The following is a 26343-nucleotide window of genomic DNA, read 5'->3' as shown; positions in this document are numbered from 1 at the left end:
CCAAACCAAAAGAAACAAAAATCAAACTAAAACCCCATGAAAAACATGATTCTGATGTGGAAATATGTTAGAGTGTTGATGAATGTTGTGATTTTTCTCTCTGGTGAAGTCATGAGAAACATTTCATCAAGTGAATAATCACTGAAGTCATTATTTGAGGCGGCGACTTTCCTCCTCGTCCATCAGGCTGCGTCCCCCGTCTCCTCTGGACGCCGTCACTCAGGCCCCGCTCGGTCGCTCGTTGCAGCTGAGAGACACAATATTTATCACCACCTCATTGTTTGTACTGCACTTTTGAGCAAAAAAAAAAAAATACACTATCACGACACAAACCTATCAGCAAAACTGGGAAGAAGATCAGCCAGAGCACTAAACTGTCTGCTGCATGTTATCTGAGCAGTAGAAGAAGAAACCTGGCGGCTCCTGGCCCCTCAGCCTCTGGAGCTGCTGTGGCCTAATTCAGCAGAAGCTGCAGGGCATGATGGGAGGAGCTTGGTGGCCAGCTGCCTTCCCTCTGACCTCCAGGCTGGGTTAGCATGTGGGCCTTCTCCCTCCACAGAGCAGGGACGCTACGATCAGATCCTGATTGGCTAAAGACTCAATGGCCTGTCGTAATTTCACCGCCCGTCTGAGTTAGGCCTTCATGTCTCATCTGAGGCAGCTCTAAATGACATGGCTGCACAGGATGGCTGCTTTTTGTTCACTGCTGTGTCCAGCCAGCTAAACATAGAGAGTTAATCCATAATCCTGTCAAATTTACTTTTAAAACCATTCCAAACATTGGAGCAACATCAGCATAGAAATCAAAGGAAAACACACTGAAAAATACCTCATCTTCCCCTCCATCATTTTCCTAGAGCTCTTGCTGTGTCCTTGTGATTTATAAAGGTTTATTTGAGGGTTTGAAATTCAACAAAAGCAAATAACCAAATATTGAGAAAGCAAATAACTTTCAAACATCCTTACCAGTTGCAACACAGCGGCTTCAAGATCCACTGCGGTTCCTCATCCGCTGAAGTAAAAGGGGTTTAATATTTTTAAAACAGACATCTCATCCAGTAAGGTGTGACACATTAAGGCCAGTGAACAGAGAGGTTTTGTGAATAATGAACTGAGAATTGTAGACTTAATTGTCAATCACAACTCACCAGCACTGTAACAGACAAAGTATTTTCTGTCTCTGCAAGGCGACGTCTTCCATTTGCCATTCGTTGTAGCCACACAATTATGTGTGTTTATTCCATCTGGCCTCTGTGTGTTCCAGTTAGAGAATGACATGGCGCTCCCGTCTGACCACTTCCAGTCTTTGAACAGGCCGATCCACACGGCCTCCTCATGGTTGCTGACCAAAGAGAAAATCTCCTCGTTCTCAGATTGGTTCCTCACACTGGCCAGGTCTGTGTAGTGCTGCCTGCAGTGGCTCTGAGCCTCCGTCCAGTTCTTGTTTTCTTTCACCAGGATGAATCTTGGCTGGCCTTGGGCTTTTACAGTACCTGAAAATATATATACATATATATTTTTAGCTTAAGTCACAATGCAGTATTTTCAGGAATAATCTAACACTCAACAGTGAGCATGGATGAATATCTGCAACACTGCTAGTATGCTTTTGAAAGCAAGCAACTAAAACCAGCAGCTGCACGGCCAGCAGCCTCTGGAGGGAAACTGGACGGCACCGACTGAGGGGCCAAATAAGATCATGAAATAATCGCTCTTAAAATATTCACTTGAACCAGTAGTTGGTTGATTTGCTCTTTGCAAACAAGTAGAAAAAAGAGGTTAAAATAACTCATTTTTGTTTGCAAGGCAGCTGGCTTTTACTGATTGGAACACAGAGCAGATCAGATTGTTGTCAACGAGAAAACAAACGCTCCAGGGGGGCGAAGACTCAGGTAAAACCTTTTTCAGTTAATCTTTTCCCAGAAAGCCTTTAGTCTGGACTCATTCAGTGCTGATGAGAGCCTCATTCAAGCAGGTACACAAAGATTCAAACAGTAAACATAGAGTGAAGTTATTCATTATTATTATTAGTAGTAGTAGTAATGGTAGTAGTAGTTGTAGTAGTAGTAGTAGTTGTAGTAGTAGTAGTAGTAGTTGTAGTAGTAGTAGTAGTTGTTGTATAGAAGAACCTTACAAATGTGCAAAGGACCCCCTGATTATGCCCTTGATTCTTTTTATTCATTAAAATGTTGTACATTTCCAGCAGAAATAGCATTTTTCTTAGTGGGACATGATTTATCCAAATTCTCAAGAATCAGTGAGCTGTTATTCTCACCATTGTAGCAGATGAAATACCGTTTATCATGACAACGATAATCCAGCCATTCTTCATCCTTCAACACGGCACAGTATTCATTCTTGTAGTTATCGGGTTGGCCTTCCTTCCACAACCTGAACTCAGCTTCTCCTTCACCATAGTAAGTCTTATTTTCCAGAGACCACCTCCACTCGCCGTGCAGCCCTATCCACACCTTATCCTGATCATGTTCGCCCAAAACATCGCGCAGTGTGTCCACCTCCTCCTTACTGGCTACGGTGGCCAGATCTGTGTGATGCTGCCTGCAGTGGCTCTGGGCTTCACTCCAGGTCTTTTCCTCTTCAACAAGGTGGTACTGACGAGGAAAACATGAGGGGAGGGTACACAGCCCTGCAACCACAACCAAAACATGTCATTCAGCACATTTAGTCAACTCAGCTTGTACAGTGACTCGTGAATACTGACTAAATGCAGGATCAGCTATGTGAAATGTATTACCTGAATGTGGAAGTGTTGTTGCTTAAATTAAGGCCTGGTGTGTTTCACATATTCAGGAAGCTCACAAACATAAAAAATCATACACAGGATACAAAAGTGAAGACAGTGTGTTGACCATCTGTTTTCTGTGGCCACATCAGATTTCCTTTGTACAACAACTCCTTCATGAATTCATTTCAAAGCAAATTCAGGATGGAACTTTTTTTTTTTTTTTTTTTTTTTTTTTTTTTTTGACAGTCACTCACAGTGAGTGAGAGAACAGGGGCTCCCAGAAAGGCCAAAAAATATAAATAAAAATTTCACAAAAAAAAAAAAAGTTGGGAGAATATTTGAATGCAAAAGTGAAATATACAGTTTTACTGATGACAAATTTGATTTAAACAGCTTCATTTGTTTTGGCCTCCTGACATCCTCATCTTTGAAATGCACTTAGTCCTGTATTGTTTATCTGTTTGTTTTATTTATTACCTGTGCTACATGTGGTATTCCTATGTCTAGTTCTCTATTTGGATTATTAGTCCACAATTTATTTGTTGGCTATCAGAAATTTTGCTGAGAGTGCTTAAGTCTTGTGAGTAAACATTAAACTTTTGCATTGACGTGGTTTCCATAAATATGACTATAAATTTGCACCAACCTGACATGATCACGATGATGAATGCCTTCCCTCCCATGATGTGCGACCCTGCAGCCCTTGTGCACTTTGCTGTCAGCAGAATAAGGAGAAACCTGATGAGTGGAACTGCTTAATTATTTTCATTTTTTTTTTAAGTAGCATTTTTTAAAGCTACAAAGCCTGTTCAATATTTGAGGAATTTATCCTGATGAGCTCATTTGTTTAAAACATTTCAGTGTTACAACCTGCATCGAAACATCAATATCTATCTATCTATCTATCTATATCTATATCTATAGATTAAAAAATGGAAATATTACTATGTACTGTGTGCTGATGAAAAAAGCAAAACAAAACCCATATACATAAAGGTGTTTCTGTGATTTTGGAGAGGTCTGTGTAAATGTGTCATCGCCGGTTTGCAAAGTCACTGCTTGATCTACAACCCCGAGTGTTTAGATGTTTTATGTGAACATCTTATGAAAGGTGACAAACAACCTCAGAATGTCAAAATAGTTACACATTGTTCATACCATACTTAGAAGTCCTGTTCCAATTTTCAGATCAAATTTATTTTAATATGAAAAGTTACCCGTCACCTCACCACCAGAGTCACAACCCTGGTTAAAACAGATTCTCCTTATTAGCTGAGACAGATAATTGTTCAAATCATCGCCGTCTTACCTTTCTTGTGTAAAATACAGAAACGCAGTCTGTCACTCGGCCTTCGCGTCACCCCTCAAAGTGTCAGTGTCAGTGTGGTGAATGTCTGATCAGTGCTCTCCTCTAACATTCAACAGGTTTCCTCACATATCCCTCTTTAACCGACATGGGCTGTTTACATCAGATTGCATGTAAATGCCTCCCACCCCTCTGACTGCTCTTTCTTCCTCTGCGTGACACACACCTCCTGATCATTCCAGGAAAGAGACACTTGGTCATCACAGCATATTTGTTTACCTGAAACAAGGCGGCTCTCTTCGATGTAATGAAAGCACAAAGCAACCACAATATTTAAATACTGTGACAAAGACAGTGTGTGCAGACTCCAAACATACAGAATATGTAACACCACTGACGCCAGGCTGATTTGTCACTGTTTTATGTTCATATTCATACAGTACAGGCCAAAAGTTTGTACACACCAAACACCAAAAATAAAGAAAACGCATTGAATGAGATTCAATGCGTTTTCTTTATTTTCATGACTATTTACATTGTAGATTCTCACTGAAGGAATCAAAACTATGAATGAACACATGTGGAGTTATGTACTTAACAAAAAAAGGTGAAATAACTGAAAACATGTTTTATATTCTAGTTTCTTCAAAATAGCCACCCTTTGCTCTGATTACTGCTTTGCACACTCTTGGCATTCTCTCGATGAGCTTCAAGAGGTAGTCACCTGAAATGGTTTTCCAACAGTCTTGAAGGTGTTCCCAGAGGTGTTTAGCACTTGTTGGCCCCTTTGCCTTCACTCTGCGGTCCAGCTCACCCCAAACCACCTCAATTGGGTTCAGGTCCGGTGACTGTGGAGGCCAGGTCATCTGCCGCAGCACTCCATCACTCTCCTTCTTGGTCAAATAGCCCTTACACAGCCTGGAGGTGTGTTTGGGGTCATTGTCCTGTTGAAAAATAAATGATCGTCCAACTAAACGCAAACCGGATGGGAGGGCATGTCGCTGCAGGATGCTGTGGTAGCCATGTTGGTTCAGTGTGCCTTCAATTTTGAAAAAATCCCCAACAGTGTCACCAGCAAAACACCCCCACACCATCACACCTCCTCCTCCATGCTTCACAGTGGGAACCAGGCATGTGGAATCCATCCGTTCACCTTTTCTGTGTCTCACAAAGACACGGCGGTTGGAACCAAAGATCTCAAATTTGGACTCATCAGACCAAAGCACAGATTTCCACTGGTCTAATGTCCATTCCTTGTGTTTCTTGGCCCAAACAAATCTCGTCTGCTTGTTGCCTCTCCTTAGCAGTGGTTTCCTAGCAGCTATTTGACCATGAAGGCCTGATTGGCGCAGTCTCCTCTTAACAGTTGTTCTAGAGATGGGTCTGCTGCTAGAACTCTGTGTGGCATTTATCTGGTCTCTGATCTGAGCTGCTGTTAACTTGTGATTTCTGAGGCTGGTGACTCGGATGAACTTGTCCTCAGAAGCAGAGGTGACTCTTGGTCTTCCTGTCCTGGGTCGGCCCTCATGTGTGCCAGTTTCGTTGTAGCGCTTAATGGTTTTTGCGACTCCACTTGGGGACACATTTAAAGTTTTTGCAATTTTCCGGACTGACTGACCTTCATTTCTTAAAGTAATGATGGCCACTAGTTTTTCTTTAGTTAGCTGATTGGTTCTTGCCATAATATGAATTTTAACAGTTGTCCAATAGGGCTGTCGGCTGTGTAGTAACCTGACTTCTACACAACACAACTGATGGTCCCAACCCCATTGATAAAGCAAGAAATTCCACTAATTAACCCTGATAAGGCACACCTGTGAAGTGAAAACCATTTCAGGTGACTACTAGAGTTCTCATCGGGCCTGAAAATTAAGACCCGACCCGACCCGGGCCGGACTGGGGCAGCCCGAGGCCCGACCCGACCCGACTAATTAGCCGAACTTTAGGCCCGACAGCCCGATAAAGCCCGAAAAAAAAAAAAAAAAAAAAAAAATCGCCAAATTCGCCATTATTTAGCAGAGCCGGTCGGCCGCGGCACCGGGGCGGTATCAGGCGGGCCGGCCGCCGCACAGGCCAGCATGAGGCAGCTCACCTGTCAGATCCAGCAGACCTGACGGGTGGGCGCGGTATCGGACGGTGCCGCCCCTGCTGCCGAGTCTGCCAGCACAGCGGGATACTGCTGCAACTCTCTCTCACTGGTTTGCGCTGCGCTCGCACAGCTGGTTGTCTGTCTGTCACTGAAAGTTTAGCCTCCAAATCCAATCCAGTCTCTCACTCTCTCCACCAGTCACATAAAAATGAAACATCATAATCAATAACACAACACATAATTCTATTTTTTTATTAAAAAAAAAAAAAAAAAAAATCCCCCACAGAACCCGAAGCCCGACCCGACCCGCCCAATTCACGTAAATTTTAGGCCCGACCCGACCCGAAAATGTCGGGTCGGGTCGGGTCGGGTCGGGTTCGGGCAGAATATGAGAACTCTAGTGACTACCTCTTGAAACTCATCGAGAGAATGCCAAGAGTGTGCAAAGCAGTAATCAGAGCAAAGGGTGGCTATTTTGAAGAAACTAGAATACAAAACATGTTTTCAGTTATTTCACCATTTTTTGTTAAGTACATAACTCCACGTGTGTTCATTCATAGTTTTGATTCCTTCAGTGAGAATCTACAATGTAAATAGTCATGAAAATAAAGAAAACGCATTGAATGAGAAGGTGTGTCCAAACTTTTGGCCTGTACTGTATATCAATACAGTAGCACATTACTCAAAGTGATACCATCTACAGGAGCAACTCTCTGACTCCCATTAATTTGTTCTTCTCCAGAGGTCGAAGCCTAAATAACACATGAGGTGACGTTCCTCAAAGCAGTGGCACTGCTTGTTCAAATACAATTCTTTTACCAAACCTTTGACCTCTAAAAGAGTAGAAAATAAAGCAGTTAATTACGTGTACATCCGCTCATGTTGTGCACATCACAGTGTCCTTGCTCTTTTCTGGCTGTAGGTCAACGTCACATGACCCTTATCAACCCGAATGGCCCAATCCCAATGTCCACCCTCACACACTCACTGACTTTGAGGCGCGCTCCCGCTAAATCCGTGAGGGTTTAGGGTTGTCCCATTGACAAATCATGAAGTGCGTGAGGGATCTCTCACGGACTTTTTGAGCCCTTAATGTACCCTTTCCGTAAGTGGGCATCTCCGCAGACTTAGCGTAATGGAATTACCCATAGTTCATTGCATTGTGACGTATGACATGATTCCCCTGGGGAAACCAGCTGACGGCCGCGATAAAAGCGAAGTGAAACGAGCGAATTTGTAAACAATCCAATCCAATCCACTTTATTTATAAAGCACAATTTTAACAGACACAATGTTTTCCGAAGTGCTGCACGACAAGATAAAACACCACAAGATAACACAATAGAAGCAGAATAAAAAAGTAAAATACACAATAGGATAACACGATAAAATAAGATAAGATCAAATAAAATAAAATAATAATAAGAAGAAAAGATAATACAAAATAATAAAATAAAATAATAATACAATTATGATTTAAATAGAATAAAATAATGTAAAATGCACTGCCCGCACAGCCTAAAAAGAAAAAAAAACATGCACACATAAAATCATAAATCATAAATCCTACATGGTATAAAAAAAAAAAAAAAAAAACATGGAGGGGGCAATCAGCAGTGACGCCGCAAAAAAGAAGTTCTCATGTGAGTATAATATTTTATATAAGATGGACTTCAGAAACGAAGGAAATAAGCAGATAGGCAATGCATATTTGTTTTTTTTATCTCTTGGCAAGCTCATCAATGCCTTTTGTGGGAGTAGATCATTTTTTAATGCTGTTTTTACGACTCCTCAAAAATACCAAGCAAAAAACGTAAAATAAAAGTCCCAAAGCTGCGATTGTGAGAAACATGATGCATCGCTGGTGACAACCAAACAAAGGGCTGTCCCATTCCCTTTTTATTGTACTTCAGCCCTTTGCAGCCTCACGCACTCAGTCACTTTCCAGGTGCAGCTACTTAAGTCAGTGAGGGCTCAGGGCTCAGGGCTTAGGGAGGAGATTGAGATTCAGCCAGTGTGGCAGTATGTGTTGTGCCAGCTGCATTTGTCGGTGTCCAGATTGCCTGGCTCATTGGCCAATCGCTGGGGGTCAACTTAGTATAAAGGAGAGGGGTGTACCATCTTGACGCCATTTGCTCTTTGACGCCCACTGCGCCTGACTTCGTGTTTGCCTCGCTGCAGGGTCGCACCTGTGCTGCTCTCGCTCAGGTATGTTTGTAGCTGCCGATTTCGTCGTGGTTTGCTCAGTATTTTACGTCGCTGTTATTTATTTGACACTCTTGCCTTCTAGGTCCATCCGTGCTGGGTCCCCTCGTTCATCTGGCATGAGTGTGCGCGCACTGCTTTTCTGGTTGGTCGTTTGGTTTGTGTGTGTGCGCATGTGTTAGTATGTTAGTGTTTGTTTATTATGTCTAGCATGTGTTAATGTCCGCTTTTATTATAGATGCCGCCTGGGATGACGGACTGGTGCCGCTGTTTTTAACAGCTAAATGACCGCCGCAATTACTGCTGCTTTGCTTTGCTTTGCTGAAGCTGCTTTGCTGAAGTTGCTTTACTGAACCTGCTTTACTGACCTGCCGTACAGAAAAGTTGCTGGCTTTTCTGCAATCACTCCGCTTCAAGTGCTACTGTCTGATCTCGCTGGGCTGCGCTCTGCTTCAAGTGCTACTGTCTCATACTGCTTGGCTGTGCTTTGGGTGCGCACTAGAGTCGGCGTGTGACTGTGCCCGCTCCGCCTGTTCCCTTTGGCGGTGGTTCGCTCCGGCACTATGGCCGTCTTCCACCGCTGGGTCGCCTTGTCGTGAAGCTCCTTCCCAGAGGCACTGGTTTAACGTGGACTGACTGTGTGACTAAGGGATTTATTTTCTGATTTTCTTTTGTGTATAGTTGTTTCCTTTGTAAATTTATGTGACTGTTTTGGGGATTTATTTTCTGATTTTCTTGTGTATAGTTTTCCTTTTTATGATTGCTTTGTTTATTGTTTTCAATTATTTGAATTAATTTGCAATTTTGTTCTGTGTATATATTTTGTGTTAAGTTTTTGTTTTGCTTTATTAGTATAGGTCATATTGATTTGTGTGCATCCCCTCTTAATTTTGGTTCTGTTGTCCTTCAGCAGCTGAGGGCCGACAGTGGACTGATGTGGTCGGGTGGTGGTGTCCCTCCCTGGCTTGCTGTGCTGTCACCTCCCCAGTTTGAGTGTCCACCTGAAGTGTGTGTGTCGCTGCTGAGCTGTGCACATGAGTGGGGTGACTCCTCTGGGCTTCCCCACCCTCCGTCCTCCCTGGTCAGTCACACTGGTAGGGCCTCAGCCCCGAAAGGACCTCCTCCCCCCCTTTCTTTTTGAGTTACTTTCTTTTTATTTTGAATAGTTTTTTTTTTGCTTGTTTCTCTTTATCCACTGACATATTTTATTGTGCAAAACTCTTAATTTGTAATAAAGAAATTATTTTGTATGGAACCACGTCTCGTGCTTCATCAGTATAACGAACTTGTGTGCCTACTCTGTCATTGGTGTTAACAGAGGTCATCTCAATTCTCCAGATGCAATTCCTGGGGTGGCGTTGTCGGATTTTGATTTGGGATGAAAGATTTATAGTTATAACTTTAAAGATTAATTGACATACCAGTACCGGTTTACAATACCTCTTGCTGCCACACGAGTATGAGAACAAAAATTCAGTTCAGACATGAGACAAAAAGAGAAGTAGGCTACTTCAGATAATCAAGCCCTACCACAAAATAAATATGTACAGTGTGTTTTTTTTTTTTTTAAAAAAAGATGAGATTAGCTCATTGAAGGAGCATATAACACAATAATAAAGATTCACACATGACATATTCTTTATTTTTTCAGGTTGGCTGACTGTTTCAAATGGATTGTTTTTTTGAAAAGTTCTTCATTTGAAAGAGTGGCTGTAAAGTGCATGCACACTATCACTGGAGCTGTGAGTATTAAAATTATACGCAGTGATCTGCCGACTCCCAGCCAACAAACACAAACCAAGGTGCTCTGCCGGAGTCTGACAGGTTGTGTTGTCTGTTTTCATCTCTTTTGCATGTGGTTGATTTGTATAAGCAGATCATTTCCTTGGTACTGTACCACAGTCTGACTTTCACTATAATTTCCGTAATAACCTTTATTGATACAGTGCATCACACACAAGCTAAATAAAATCCAACAAAGCTCACACAGCTAAAAAAGGAAGAGGACAAGGAAAAATCAGCTGCAGTTCACACAAAATCTACTGCGATTCACGAGTTCAAAAGGGTTTATAAAAACAGAAGTAAAGGGTTTAAAATACAGACCAAGTATTGGCCTTTCTCTTTTTGAAGAAGACCCACAGTGTGTGAGCAGAAAAACAAAAGCAGTTTCATCAGTTTCTCTCAACAGACTTTTCCCACATAAAGTGTGACAGGAAAATTAAAAACAGAAAACAAAAGTCCAAGGAAAACCAAAAACCAGTAACATGATGAATTAATAATAATGAATAAATGATAATGTGTGTGTGTGTGACTTGCATCCAAAATTGATATATTTCTAAAACTGAAAAGTATAATATGGTTATATCCTAAAATGCCCAGAAACAAAACACATCATAAGTTTGTCAAACTGCTAAAACATGAATGAAGAAAAAAGCAACTCCTCCACCTTCCAGACCCGAACCAAACCAAAAGAAACAAAAATCAAACTAAAACCCCATGAAAAACATAATTCTGATGTGGAAATATGTTAGAGTGTTGATGAATGTTGTGATTTTTCTCTCTGGTGAAGTCATGAGAAACATTTCATCAAGTGAATAATCGCCGAAGTCATTATTTGAGGCAGCAACTTTCCTCCTCGTCCATCAGGCTGCGTCCCCCGTCTCCTCTGGACGCTGTCACTCAGGCTTCGCTCAGTCACTCGTTGCAGCTGAGAGACACAAACAATATTTATCACCACCTCATTGTTTATAATGCACTTTTGAGCAAAAAAAAAAACAAAAAACGCCACACTATCACGACACAAACCTATCAGCAAAACTGGGAAGAAGATCAGCCAGAGCACTAAACTGTCTGCTGCATGTTATCTGAGCAGTAGAAGAAGAAACCTGGCGGCTCCTGGCCCCTCAGCCTCTGGAGCTGCTGTGGCCTAATTCAGCAGAAGCTGCAGGGCATGATGGGAGGAGCTTGGTGGATCGCCAGCTGCCTTCCCTCTGACCTCCAGGCTGGGTTAGCATGTGGGCCCTCTCCCTCCACAGAGCAGGGACGCTACGATCAGATCCTGATTGGCTAAAGACTCGATGGCCTGTCGTAATTTCACCGCCCGTCTGAGTTAGGCCTTCATGTCTCATCTGAGGCAGCTCTAAATGACATGGCTGCACAGAATGGCTGCTTTTTGTTCACTGCTGTGTCCAGCCAGCTAAACATAGAGAGTTAATCCATAATCCTGTCTAATTTACTTTTAAAACCTTTCCAAAAAAGAGAACACCAAACATTGAAGCAACATCAGCATAGAAATCAAAGGAAAACACACTGAAAAATACCTCATCTTCCCCTCCATCATTTTCCTAGAGCTCTTGCTGTGTCCTCGTGATTTATAAAGGTTTATTTGAGGGTTTGCAATTCAATGAAAGCAAATAACCAAATATTAAGAAAGCAAATAACCTTCAAACATCCTTACCAGTTGCAACAGAGCCGCTTCAAGATCCATTGGGAGTCGGCTGCGGTTCCTCATCCGCTGAAGTAAAAGGGGTTTAATATTTTTAAAACAGACAGCTCATTTAGTAAGGTGTGACACATTAAGGCCAGTGAACAGAGGGGTTTTGGAAATAATGAATTGAGAAAAACACTTAATTGTAGACTTAACTGTCGATCACAACTCACCAGCACTGTAACAGACAAAGTAGTTTCTTTCACTGCAAGGTGACGTCTTCCATTTGCCATTCTTTGTAGCCACACAGTTCTGTGTGTTTATTACATCTGGCCTCTGTGTGTTCCAGTTAGTGAATGACATGGCGCTCCCGTCTGACCACTTCCACTCGTCTCTGAACAGGCCGATCCACACGGCCCCCCGATGGTTTGCCTCCCTGACCAAAGAGAAAATCTCCTCGTTCTCAGATTGGTTCCTCACGCTGGCCAGGTCTGTGAAGTGCTGCCTGCAGTGGCTCTGAGCCTCCGTCCAGGTCTTGCTTTCTTTCACCAGGATGAATCTGGACTGGCCTTGGGCTTTTACATCACCTGAAAATATATATACATATATTTTTAACTTAAGTCGCAATGCAGTATTTTCACACTCAGCAGAGAGCATGGATGAATATCTGCAACACTGTGCTAGTGTGCTTTTGAAAGCAAGCAACTAAAACCAGCACGGCCAACAGCCTCTGGAGTGAAACTGGACGGCACCGACTGAGGGGCCAAATAAGATCATGAAATAATCGCTCTTAAAATATTCACTTGAACCAGTAGTTGGCTGATTTGTTCTGTGCAAACAAGTAGAAAAAAGAGGTTAAAATAACTCATTGTGGTTTGCAAGGCAGCTGGCTTTTACTGATTGGAACACAGAGCAGATCAGATTGTTGTCAGCGAGAAAACAAACACTATATGGGGGCGGAGACTCAGGTAAAACCTTTTTCAATTAATCTTTTCCCAGGAAGCCTTTAGTCTGGACTCATCCAGTGCTGATGAAAGCCTCATTCAAGCAGGTACACAAAGATTCAAACAGTAAACATAGAGTGAAGACTGCACAAAGATTTGAAGTTATTCATTATTATTATTCATTATTATTATTATTATTATTATTATTAATAGTAGTTGTAATAGTAGTAGTAGCAGTAGTAATAGTAGTAGTAGTGGTGGTGTTGTTGTTGTTCTCACCATTGTAGCAGATGAAATACAGTCTTCTACTGCAAGGATAATCCCACAAGTTTTCATCATACAACACGGCACAGTTTTTATTCCAGTAGATATCGGGTTTGCCTTCCACCCACATCCTGAACTCAACTTCTCCTTCACCATAGTAAGTCTTATTTTCCAGAGACCACCTCCACCTGCGGTGCAGCCCTATCCACACCTCATGCTGATCATGTTTGGCCAAAACATCGTTCAGTGCGTTCACCTCCTCCTTACTGGCTACGGTGGCCAGATCTTTGTGATGCTGCCTGCAGTGGCTCTGGGCTTCACTCCAGGTCTTTTCCTCTTCAACAAGGTGGTACTGACGAGGAAAACATGAGGGGAGGGTACACAGCCCTGCGACCACAACCAAAACATGTCATTTAGCACATTTAGTCAACTCAGCTTGTACAGTGACTTGTGAATACTGACTAAATGCAGAGTCAGGGTCTATGTGAAACGTATTACCTGAATGTGGAAGTGTTGTTGCTTAAATTAAGGCCTGGTGTGTTTCACATATTCAGGAAGCTCACAAACATTAAAAATCATACACAGGATACAAAAGTGAAGACATGGTGTTGACCATCTGCTTGTTTTCTGTGGCCACATCAGATTTCCTTTGTACAAGGACTCCTTCATGAAGTCATTTCAAAGCAAATTCAGGATGGAACTTTTTTTTTTTTTTTTGACAGTCACTCACAGTGAGTGAGAGAACAGGAGCTCCCAGAAAGGCCAAAAAATATAAATAAAAATTTCACAAAAAAAGTTGGGAGAATATTTGAATGCAAAAGTGAAATATAGATAGATAGATAGATAGATAGATACTTTATTCATCCCGAAGGAAATTCAGTTTTCAGCAGTATACACAGAGTACAAGATTAAGTAAATCAAAAATAAAGAATAAAAGATGACCCTAGAGATCTAAAGATCTGAGTACCAATGTGCAAAAAAACAATGTGCAAAAAAACAATAAAACCAGTGTGCATCGATGTATACAATGTGCATAGATGAGGGCAATGTGCAAATTTACAGTATAAACAGATGATAAATAAATAAATAGCACCCAGATGATAAATAGATGATAAAAAGTTAAGGTGCTGAGTAGAAGGAAGAATGTGCATTCAGTAAGAGTTATTTCCTCCGGGTGGAGTTAAAAAGCCGCATGGTGTGGGGGAGGAATGATTTCCTCAGTCTGTCGGTGGAGCAGGACAGTGACAGCAGCCTGTCACTGAAGCTGCTCCTCTGCCTGGTGATGGTGCTGTGCAGTGGATGCAGTGGATTGTCCATGATTGACAGGAGCCTGCTCAGCGCCCGTTGCTCTGCCACAGATGTCAGGCTCTCAAGTTGTGTGCCCACTACAGGGCCCGTGTGGGGAAGGTGTAGCTATCCCTGCATACACTATACTGGATCAATAAAGTAGAACCCGCTCCGGGTGATCGATTAGAATCACACAGATGTCTTTCCTTTAAATCTTTAATTGCACCACAACCACACTTGCATCTGTCACACGATTCAGTGGTTCTGTACAAAAAACATATATCAAGCAAACATGTCAAATATCTGTATGAAATAAAACAGGCACATGTAGAATTGTAAACTACATTGCTTCACAAATGTATGAAAATATATCTACTGTACACATTAATACAGCGTATAAAAACAGCTAAATAATGCAGCTATATTAAACATGCCTAACTGTGGCTGGCACAATATATCCCCCTTTAGCAGTGAATAAATGCCCATCAGCAGCGCAACACCGCCCTCTGTTGGTTCTACACATACACAGCATCAATATGACGGCTGAATTAGCTGCTTAATGACACGTGCTGTGCACCATGGTCAATTAACGAGCGGCCGTTCAGTCGGCTATGGAATCAGTAGGAGTAACCAAAATACACTCAAATAAAGTCCTAACAGCTGAACATGATGTCTAATGCCTCTTTTCCACTAGTACCTACTCAGCTCGACTCGGCTCGACTCTACTCGGTTTAAGAGCTTTTCCATTAGGTCGTAGTACCTGCTAGCAGGTCCCATTTAGCACCTACTCAGCCGGGGTTCCAAGCGAGCTGAGTCGAGCTGAGTCGAGCTGAAAATGTGACGTAAACGCGGTGCAGGCAACTGATTGGACAGGGAGTGACGAGAGCGACTCCCGCACGAAAACAAAACCCGACATTTAAAAAAAAAAAAAAGACGGCAACAGCGGCCGTGCGCATTGATCGTCAGTGAAGTTGTCAAAGTCGGAAAATGGCAAGCACACCGCTACCGCGGTCAAATAAAGACGTGGAGACTTTTCTGAGCTTTGTGGCGGCCCAAAGAATCCAGAGGGAGCTGGACGGTGCGCCGGCGACTCCACCCACGGCGCGGTGCTACTCAATTGTAATGGAAAACCACCTAAACCGTGTCGAGGCGAGTAGAGTCGAGCCGAGTCGAGCCGAGTAGATACTAATGGAAAAGGGCCATAAGACAAGATACCAATTTTAGCTAGTAGCTGAACGATATTAGCAGCTAGTATGAAGCCACACAGTAACCAGAAACATGAACGCATCTCACATATCAGCTAAACACACAAAGACTGAAGACTCATGTGCAAATTGGCCCGATTCTGATTGTCTCAAAGTTGCGTAGTGTGAGGTGGAGCGCAGGTGAGGAGAGAGAGGGGGGGGAATTCGTGTAGATTAAGCTGCCAGAGGGGGCCTTTTTCACAGCCCGCTTTCCTCACCAGTTTGTCCAGTCGTGAGGCGTCCCTCTTCTTGATGCTGCCTCCCCAGCACACCACCGCATAGAAGAGGGCGCTCGCCACAACAGACTGGTAGAACATGAGCAGCAGTTTTTTGCAGATGTTGAAGGACGCCAGCCTCCTGAGGAAGTACAGTCGGCTCTGTCCTTTCCTGCACAGAGCCTCAGTGTTGGCTGTCCAGTCCAGTCTATCATCCAGCTGCACTCCCAGGTATTTGTAGGTCTGCACCATTTCCACACAGGCACCGTTGATGCTTATGGGCTCCGGGTGAGGCCTGGTCCTCCTGAAGTCCACCACCATTTCTTTTGTCTTGGAGGTGTTCAGGTGGAGGTGGTTGGAACCGCACCATGCTACGAAGTCCTGGATGAGTTTCCTGTACTCCTCCTCCTGTCCACCGCTGATACATCCCACGATGGCCGTGTCGTCCGCGAACTTCTGCACGTGGCAGGACTCCGAGTTGTACTGGAAGTCCGACGTGTACAGGGTGAACAGGACTGGAGAGAGTACAGTCCCCTGCGGCGCTCCTGTGCTGCTGATCACAGTGTCTGACCTGCAGTCCCCCAGTCGCACATACTGAGGTCTGCCTGTCAGATAGTCCATGATCCATGCCGTCAGGTGTGAGCCTACTCCCATATCAGTCAGTTTGTGACCGAGCAGCTGGGGCTGGATGGTATTGAAGGCGCTGGAGAAATCCAGAAATGTAATTCTCACAGCACCACTGCCCCTGTCCAGGTGAGAGAGGGATCGGTGTAGCATGTAGACGATGGCGTCCTCCACTCCCACCTTCTCCTGGTACGCAAACTGCAGTGGGTCTAGGACATGGCTCACCTGCGGTCTCAGATGGTGTAGCAGCAGCCGCTCCATGGTCTTCATCACATGTGACGTCAGGGCGACCGGCCTGAAGTCGTTCAGCTCTGCAGGACGTGGCTTCTTTGGGACTGGGACGATGCATGATGTTTTCCACCGCAGTGGGACCCTCCCCTGCTCCAGGCTCAGATTGAAGATGTGCTGCAGAGGGTCTCCCAGCTCTGACGCGCAGGCCTTCAGCAGTCGTGGGGATACTCCATCTGGACCTGCAGCTGTGCTGGGGCAAAGCCTCCTCAGCTCTCCACACACCTGGGCTGCTGTGATTGTAGGCAGGGAGGGGGTCTCCTCATCGCGTCTGTCCACTTGTAGCGGGGGGAGGGGAGCAGATGAGGGTGTGGGGGGCAGGGTGATCAGAGGTGAGAGTGAGATGGGGTGGTCAAACCTGTTGAAGAAGTTGTTCAACTCGTTCGCCCTCCCCCCATCCCCCTCAATGGTGGCCCCCTGCCTGGATCTGCAGCCGGTGATGATCTTCATCCCGTCCCACACCTCCTTCATGCTGTTGTTCTGCATCTTCTGCTCCAACTTCCTTCTGTACTGCTCCTTTGCCTCCCTGAGCTGGACTCTGAGTTTCCGCTGCACGCATTTCAGCTCCTGCTTATCACTGTCTTTGAAGGCCTTCTTCTTCTGGTTCGAGAGGCCTTTAATGTGACTGGTGATCCAGGGCTTGTTGTTTGCATAGCAGCGCACCGTTCTTACAGGAACAACAACATCCATACAGAAGTTAATGTAGTCAGTGGTGCAGTCTACAACCCCCTCGATGTTCCCGCTGTGCGACCCCTGCAGTACATCCCAGTCAGTAGTGCCAAAGCAGTCTCTCAGAGCGTGTTCTGCCTCAGGAGACCACTTCCTGAATGACCGTATGGTTGTGGGTAGTCTCCTCACCTTTGGTTTGTAGTGTATGAGGGACGAAAAATGACAAAACAATAAATAAAAGAATAAATAAATAAATACGCATATAAATATATAAATGCATAAATAATTAAATTAATAAATATTTCTACATTTATTTATTTCTTTATTTCTGTTTTTATTCATGCATTTATTTATTTATTTGTGTATTTATACATTTATGCATGTATTTATTTATTTATTTTTACATTTATTTATTTATTTCTACATTTATTTATTCATTTGTGTATTTATATATTTATTTTTACATTTATTTATTTATACTTTTATTTATTTCTATATTTATTCATTTATTTATTCCTTCTTTTATTTCCACATTTATTTATTTCTGTATTTCTGTGTCGTATGTTAATAAGGTGGGCGGTTCTTACATTAGGTGTGATCCTATCCACTGCTACTGCCAGTGGATAGGCTCTTAAGCACAAACCAATCGTGCTTAAGACTAATGTAAGAACCGCCCACCTTATTAACATACGACACAGAAATACAGAAATAAATAAATGTGGAAATGTAGAAATACAGAAATAAATGTAGAAATAAAAGAAGGAATAAATAAATGAATAAATGTAGAAATAAATAAAAGTATAAATAAATAAATAAATACACAAATGAATAAATAAATGCAGAAATAAATAAATAAATGTAAAAATAAATAAATAAATAAATAAATAAATGTATAAATACACAAATAAATAAATAAATGCATGAATAAAAACAGAAATAAAGAAATAAATAAATGTAGAAATATTTATTAATTTAATTATTTATGCATTTATATATTTATATGCGTATTTATTTATTTATTCATTTATTTATTGTTTTATCATTTTTCATCCCTCATAGTAGTGAGGCTGCAACAGAACTAGATTATGGTCAGCTTTTCCCAGTGCAGGCAGTGGGGTGGCCCTGTATGCATCCTTTACATTTGCATACAGCAGGTCAATAGTCTTATTTCCCCTGGTGTTACAGTCCACATACTGGAAAAAAGCAGGAAGTGTCTTGTCTAGGGTCACATTATTGAAGTCCCCGGAGATCAACACAAGCGCCTCGGGATGCTGTGCTGTGAGTTTGTCAACAGCGGAGTGGATGACGTCACACGCGACTTCCGCGTCGGCTCGGGGCGGAATGTAAACAATGACCACAATGGCGTGTCCAAACTCTCTGGGCAAGTAATAGGGACGTAAACTTACGGCCAGAAGTTCTATGTCCCTGCAGCAGATGCAGATCTTCACACTTACATGCCCAGGGTTACACCACCTTGTGTTCACGTACACCGCGAGCCCCCCTCCTTTTCGCTTCCCGCAGGCTTTGTTGTCTCGGTCCGACCTGACTGTGCTGAAGCCGGGTAGCTCCACGTTAGCGTCTGGGATGCTAGTCGTTAGCCACGTTTCAGTGAAGCACAACAAACTGCACTCTCTGTAGGTCTTGACATTTTTCACCAGCGCAGCCAGCTCGTCGATCTTGTTGGGCAGTGAGTTCACATTCCCCATGATTACCGCAGGTACCGTGGGTTTGTATCGCCACTTCTTCTCCAGCCGCTTAGCCTCCAGCTTAGCGCCGGCTCTACAACCTCGGAACGGTCTCCTCACCTCGTCAGGTAAATGTGGAACCACGCCGACACGGGACTTGGTCTTCAGAGTAACAGAGCTGCCAACTTTTCAAAAAACATTGGAGTGAGATATCAAGGGGGGGTGAGGGGTGGGGGGGGGGGGGGGGGGGGGGGGGTGTTGGCTAATATCTTACATCCCCTTACTAACGCTGTATAACTGCTGGTCGGTGCATTAATATCCTACAACAGAACAGACATACGATTATTATAAAGAGAAAATTCGTTGCACACGGGTGATACCATTAATATCTTAATGTAGGATATTTACACAAAACGCCCCAATGGATCAGGTTAATTACATTTGAACAACAGATTTCCCGAGCATTTATATGGGCTATGCAAACTTCAGTTCACATGATAAAAATTAATCCACGGACCACCAAAGTAACGTTTGACTATTTAATTAAATCAACTTAAAATTAGTCTGGTACGGTTGGAGGGGGTGTGCTCCAGTAAGGTACGGGCACTCATGCACGAGCACATGCACGGTCACGCACACAACGCGCGAACATGGATACGACCTAAATCATGCCGTCCTCCTGCTTGTTTAATGCGCGCAGCGCGATTAACTGCGAATCGCGGCATTGCACAATCAATAATCAACTGATAATAATAATCATCCAGATCCGGCAGACTTGACCGGCTGGACACGAACACCGCGCAGTACTGGCCGGCACCGAGCCAGCACCGCTCCCCCAAAATTTCACAATGTTTCCAGCCAGGGGAGCTCATGTCACCATTAGGGGAGCTGTGCTCCCCTTAGCTCCCCCTTATCTCGCACACTGCATATAGCACTCAGAAGCAGGGGCGCCATATATGGGGGAAAAGTTAGGACAATTCCAAGGGCCCTTACCTGACAGGGCCCCCCAAAAAATAGGTAAAAACTATTAAAAAATTATTAAACCATCATCGAGTAAATATATATATTTTTTTTTTCATGGGGCCCAAAATTCTTGGCGTCACCCCTGCTCAGAAGTAACAAAATGGTGCAAGTGCAATCAATAATCACAAGAGAGGCAATCAGCCTACTCACATTAGTGCCATTTGCTCCGTATCTTGCTAAAGCAAAAATTCCCCTTTCCTCAGTCCCCTGCTGGCCCGCACTCACATCACCTAAAGCCCAAACGTGCCCAAGCGCGATTGCCCCCGGTATGCACGTCATCACGATGAAATATGACACAGGCATGGCCCGACATCATCATAAATCCATATAGTTCAAATACATTCATCATGTGTTCCTTTTAACTAAACAACGTTTTTGTTCCTTTTGATCAGACATAGGGATGTTTATTTACCGTGACAGTTTCGGAGGTAACTTCCTCCTTCAGAAAGGTCCAACTGACAGCCAGAGCGGCACCTGGCAGATCCGGAAGACCTGACCTGACTGGGTGGCCGCACTCCGGCCGGTGCCCGTGCGGTGCCGACCGGCATCAGGTCTGCCGTTTCTGACAGGTGCACCACGCACACAGACTGTCTGTCGTAGGCTACTTTCATTATAAACCGACTTTTGTTTACGCGGTTGCAGCAGCACAATGGACAGCGACACAGACAACATGGTTGATTATTGATTGCGCAACGCGGCCATTCGCCGGTAATTGCGCTGCGTGCATTAAACGATTTTGCAGAGGCAGGAGGAAAGTTGCATGATTTACGTTGTATCCACGTTCGCGCTGCGTGCGTGACCGTGCATGTGCTCGTGCATGAACGAGCGTACCGTGCTGTAGCACACCCCCTCCCACCGTGCCAGAGCGGGGGAAGTGTGCTGTATTCAAGCATGGAACGGAGCATCACACTGGTCAAATAATCAGGATTTTAGGGGCAAACGTGCTTGGGCACAGTACAAACTTGGGAATGTGAGTAGCCTCTAACTCATTCATTTCATTGGATAATATGCCGGTGGGATGAGGTGGAAGTCCCTGATTCCTCTGATTGGCTGGGCCTCTTGTAAAAGTGGCTCAGCCGCCGCCGCCTCTGCTCTGCAGGCATAACTTATCGATCACAAGTGGCTTTTCTCGGGCTCAACAGATAGATCACAGATAAACAGAACCGTGTTTAAAAAAAAAAAGGCTCTTGATGAGCACTTCAGCGTGAGAAATCGGAGGTGTGGTGTGAGAGCGTGTGAAGCCAATCAAATGTGTGAGTCTCACGGCCAATGCGTGAGAGTTGGCAGCTCTGGAGCAAGTAGTTGTTTTCTCGAGTAAACGAGTTTCAGCGGGTGAAGATCCATAATCAGGTAGCACACGGATACAGATCAGGTAGGCTACAGCTTAACAAACTAGAAACAAACTAAACTAATAAAAAACAAAAAACGCGGACATACACGGAGCTGCTGAAAAGGCTGCCACTCACGTCGGCGCCGGAACCGGAACATATACAGTTTTACTGATGACAAATTTGATTTAAACAGCTTCATTTGTTTTGGCCTCCTGACATCCTCATCTTTGAAATGCACTTAGTTCTGTATTGTACTGTTTGTTTTATTTATTACATGTGCTACATGTGGTATTCCTATGTCTAGTTCTCTATTTGGATTATTAGTCCACAATTTATTTGTTGGCTATCAGAAATATTGCTGAGAGTGCTTAAGTCTTGTGAGTAAACATTAAACTTTTGCATTGACGTGGTTTCTCTAAATATGACTATAAATTTGCACCAACCTGACATGATCACGATGATGAATGCCTTCCCTCTCATGATGTGCGACCCTGCAGCTCTTGTGCACTTTGCTGTCAGCAGAATAAGGAGAAACCTGATGAGTGGGACTGCTTAATTATTTTCATTTTTTTAAAGAAGCATTTTTTTTAAAGCTACATAGCCTGTGCAATATTTGAGGAATTTATCCTGATGAGCTCATTTGTTTAAAACGTTTCAGTGTTCACTGATTCTTGGGAATTTGGATAAAACAGGTTTTAATTTTTGGGGAAAAAAGTGCGTTAAATTACAAAATCTGAAGGTATATCATTATAGGCCAAGGTCTTGACTGTTCAGCAATGTACCGGTGCAACTTCCTCATTTTGCATTTTTTTCATAAAATAGTTTTTTCCAGTTATTAGGCTACTTTGTTTTTGTCAACACCGTCACCGTAACGTTTTTTTTTTTTTTTTTAATTTGAAAAACATATTTTTGTATTAAAGAGACTATTATTTTAATAACTCAACAGCACCAAAGAAACATATTGTAAGCATATTCATTTAAAACCAATATAACTGCCTCTGACGGTGGTGACACTAATCTGACGGTGGTGACAGTCGCCTCATTAAAACATACATTTCCAAAATTTATACCACTCAAGTCAATGACTTCTTGCTTAACAACTTTATTTAACTATTTGGTACAAAAAATAACAATCCTGAGCACTGTTATAAGCATTTTTCAGACTTCAGTTATCACCGTCAGACAGAAAACCTGACGGTGGTGACGTCTGACGGTGGTGACAAAAACCTGCTCTTTCACATGATAAGCAAGAGTTGTTCACATTAGCCATCTTGTTTTCGCCCTGTTGCTACCTGCATCAGACCTCTTCTTAAAAAGTATACATTTATTCCATAATCTAATTTAATATTTTTTATACAGAAGTGACGGTGTTGACATGTTATGGTTGTGACAGTAGCAGTGTCCCAAAATATGAAGAGATTTAAGAGAAAATAGAAAACTTCCAGGAGCCTGAGTGGTCTTGAAGCATGCAGTAGAGCTGAAGGTTTGAAAAGGGATCCTCAGGAATGTAATTGACCTTGTAGTTTTTTAATTATTATTTTTTAAATAAATATCTGACGGTGGTGACGAATATCTTGGACACATTTTGAGCAACCACAAAATAATAGTAAATATTGTTCAAAACCCATCGTTTGTAGTTTTTAAAACATATTATGATGTACTCTTTCATGTGGTAAAGATATTATTCAATGAAATTATTACTTTTTGTCGTTTTAATCAAGTTGAAATGATTATCTCCTATCCGAGGACAACTGGTTTTGTAGGGTATGGGCCAACATATAATCATTAAATTAATACAAATTAAAAATAAACCTATAAAAGAACCTTACAAATGTGCAAAGGACCCCCTGATTATGCCCTTGATTCTTTTTATTCATTAAAATGTTGTAAATTTCCAGCAGAAATAGCATTTTTCTTAGTGGGACATGATTTATCCAAATTCTCAAGAATCAGTGTGTTACAACATGCATCAAAACATCAATATCTATCTATCTATATATATCTATAGATTAAATAGAAATAAATAAATAAAGTGGGGGATAATAAAATAAATATTTAGTGCTGGTTGCACGAAATAGGCAGGCCTGTGCAGATGCGCTGACATTTCCCACCACGTCCCTCAGAGGCTACAGATGGGGCTCGTGTTTAAAATCAGCCCTCGTCACTTTCTGTCAGACATTTCGACCCGGAGAAATGAAATGGTTAAGGTCTGGGGGGTTTGGGGACTGGAGGCTGTCTGACACAGAGCTTCACGGGCTGATTTTTTTTTTTTTTTTTTTTTTTTTTCAGATGGCTAGAGGAGTTGATTCAATCCAAGGGAAAGCTGCCTTACAGAAACAGATGATTATATCCCACCTTCTCTAAATTCCCTTCTGGGATCAATAAAGTATTTCTGATTTTGATCTGATAAGAACCAGCATGTAACCTATACCAGCACATAGTCTGCTATACTAACATTAATGCCTGATCGTGTTTAAACTAAAATCAGATATGCAAGTGAAACAGTGCAAAAGGCAAGCATAGTTTAACACATGAAGTTTTGTTTTGTTGTTGTTGTTCTCTGTTCTTTCCTCTGCTCCCCCAGGTGTGTGTGCTCTGGTGCGTGGATGGGGGGGGGCTTGGCTGAATGTAATTTAAAAAATGGAAATATCACTATGTACTGTGTGCTGATGAAAAAAGCAAAACAAACCCATATACATAAAGGTGTTTTTGTGATTTTGGAGAGGTCTGTGTAAATGCGTCTCCACCAACTAAAGCCACAAAAACATCACAGCCGGCCTCCCACTTGCAGCCCCTCATCGCCGGTTTGCAAAGTCACTGCTTGATCTACAACCCCGAGTGTTTAGATGTTTTATGTGAACATCTTATGAAAGGTGACAAACAACCTCAGAATGTCAAAATAGTTACACATTATTCATACCATACTTAGAAGTCCTGTTCCAATTTTCAGATCAAATTTATTTTAATATGAAAAGTTACCCATCACCTCACCACCAGAGTCACAACCCTGTTTAAAACAGATTCTCCTTATTAGCTGAGACAGATAATTGTTCAAATAATCGCCGTCTTACCTTTCTTGTGTAAAATACAGAAACGTAGTCTGTCACTCGGCCTTCGCGTCACCCCTCAAAGTGTCAGCGTCAGTGTGGTGAATGTCTGATCAGTGCTCTCCTCTAACATTCAACAGGTTTCCTCGCACATCCCTCTTTAACAGACATCGAGTGTTTACAGATGTAGTAGATTGCATGTAAATGCCTCCCACCCCTCTGACTGCTCTTTGTTCCTCTGCGTGACACACACCTCCTGATCATTCCAGGAAAGAGACACTCAGTCATCACGGCATAGCCTATTTTTTACCTGAAACAATGTGGCTCTCTTCGATGTAATGAAAGCACAAAACAACCACAATATTTAAATACTGTGACAAAGACAGTGTGTGCAGACTCCAAACCTACAGAATATGTAACACCACTGATGCCAGGCTGATTTGTCACTGTTTTATGTTCATATTCATATATCAATACAGTGGCACATTACTCAAAGTGATACCATCTACAGGAGCAACTCTCTGACTCCCATTAATTTGTTTTTCTCCAGAGGTCGAGGCCAAAATAACACACGAGGTGACGTTCCTCAAAGCAGTGGCACTGCTTGTTCAAATACGATTCTTTTACCAAACCTTTGACCTCTAAAAGAGTAGAAAATAAAGCAGTTAATTACGTGTACATCCGCTCATGTTGTGCACATCACACAGTGTCCTTGCTCTTTTCTGGCTGTAGGTTAACGTCACATGACCTTTATCAACCCGATTGTGGCAGTATGTGTTGTGCCAGCTGCATTTGTTGGTGTCCAGATTGCCTGGCTCATTGGCCAGTCGCTGGGGGTCAACTTAGTATAAAGGAGAGGGGTTTACCATCTTGACGCCATTTGCTCTTTGACGCCCACAGCGCCTCACTTCCTGTTTGCCTCGCTGCGGGGTCGCACCTGTGCTGCTCTCGCTCAGGTATATGTGTAGCTGCCGATTTCGTCATGGTTTGCTCAGTATTTACGTCGCTGTTAGTGGTGGACAGGTGAAGCCTCATGAAGCACTGAGGCTTTCCTAACAATTGTGCAGAAAAAGATTCAAAGCTTCAAGGCTTCAGTGACGGTGACATCTGGTGGACAACTGAAGCCATAGCAACCTCTCAAGAGCACGACTGAAGCACTGACACTGTTTCAATCCCATGTCAGCAATAAAAGTTCAGAAAAAACTGTGTGGTCGTTCAAGTGTTTTGTTCATTCATACCAAATAATGATTACATCGTCATTACACGTACAACTTACATCTTTATTAAAAGGAAAAAAAATAATAATATGCAGACGCTCTCACTCATATTCTAAAACAGTGGTTCTCAAACTTTTTTCAGTGAAGTACCCCCCATGAATTATAATTATTTTTGTACCCCCAAGTTCAGCGGTGAGGGGGGTGCATCTTGATTTCCTGAAACTGAATAAATACCAAACATAGCAAAACAAAACTGCTCTGCTAGCTCAATCATATTGTAACTAGAATATCCGCTGGAATTTTTTTTTTCATGGACTGATAGTTATACTTCTGTCGACTTCTCAGTCATTTTTAATCTAACAGGTGCCGTGACAGCAGCTGATCTTTATCCACAACAGCTTATGTTAACAGTTATATTTAAATACAGGATACTGCTTTCCAGTGTCGGCAAACACCTATCTTTTCATAAACTCACCGGCAGATGTTTTATTTCAGCTGGGGGTGTGTCACTCCAATTTAATGTCAGCTCCGATTAATGTGGCTAAGCAGGAAAAGTAAAGACAGTAAGCAGTCACATTAAGGCTGAACAGAGTTATATAATTTCAACCCCACCTTTCGGGGGCTTTTGCTAATCACTTTTTCAGGCTGTTATCAATTTACCTCTGAAATAAAGACAGTTTTCACAGATGCATTGATTTATTAAATGTTCATTTCAATGTACAGATGCAAACA

At 42.7% G+C, this 26343-nt stretch overlaps 1 protein-coding gene and 1 long non-coding RNA gene across 5 annotated transcripts in view; one reads left to right on the top strand and one right to left on the bottom strand.

The window, feature by feature from the left end:
- Nucleotides 1–186: 186 nt before the first annotated feature.
- Nucleotides 187–26343, bottom strand: part of LOC115356282 (secretory phospholipase A2 receptor-like) — a 44862-nt gene continuing 18705 nt past the window's right edge. Inside the window, exons 1-5 of one of the 3 annotated variants that reach the window (XM_030047407.1) lie at nt 24419–24500; nt 21791–21859; nt 12997–13368; nt 12007–12348; nt 11745–11860 (exon numbers count right to left, since the gene is read on the bottom strand). In XM_030047407.1, coding sequence (XP_029903267.1) covers nt 11823–11860; nt 12007–12348; nt 12997–13368; nt 21791–21827 — 789 coding nt within the window. In that variant the 5' untranslated portion in view covers nt 21828–21859; nt 24419–24500 and the 3' untranslated portion in view covers nt 11745–11822. Of the gene's footprint in view, nt 248–11744; nt 11861–12006; nt 12349–12996; nt 13369–21790; nt 21860–24418; nt 24501–26343 lie in introns of those variants that run through there. The other 2 variants (XM_030047398.1, XM_030047389.1) reach the window with 2 other exon arrangements.
- Nucleotides 8266–9526, top strand: LOC115356358 (uncharacterized). 2 transcript variants are annotated; one of them, XR_003927959.1, is made up of 3 exons: nt 8266–8349; nt 8432–8491; nt 8585–9526. It is a non-coding gene; the product is annotated as an uncharacterized LOC115356358 (long non-coding RNA). The 2 variants fall into 2 exon arrangements; XR_003927960.1 differs by having other exon boundaries at nt 8285–8349; nt 8432–8471.

This window comes from Myripristis murdjan, chromosome 3 (assembly GCF_902150065.1).
Source record: "Myripristis murdjan chromosome 3, fMyrMur1.1, whole genome shotgun sequence".
In the NCBI taxonomy this organism is placed as follows: domain Eukaryota; kingdom Metazoa; phylum Chordata; class Actinopteri; order Holocentriformes; family Holocentridae; genus Myripristis; species Myripristis murdjan.
Note: the sequence above shows the minus strand (reverse complement) of the source record. Positions and strands in the feature narration are given on the sequence as shown.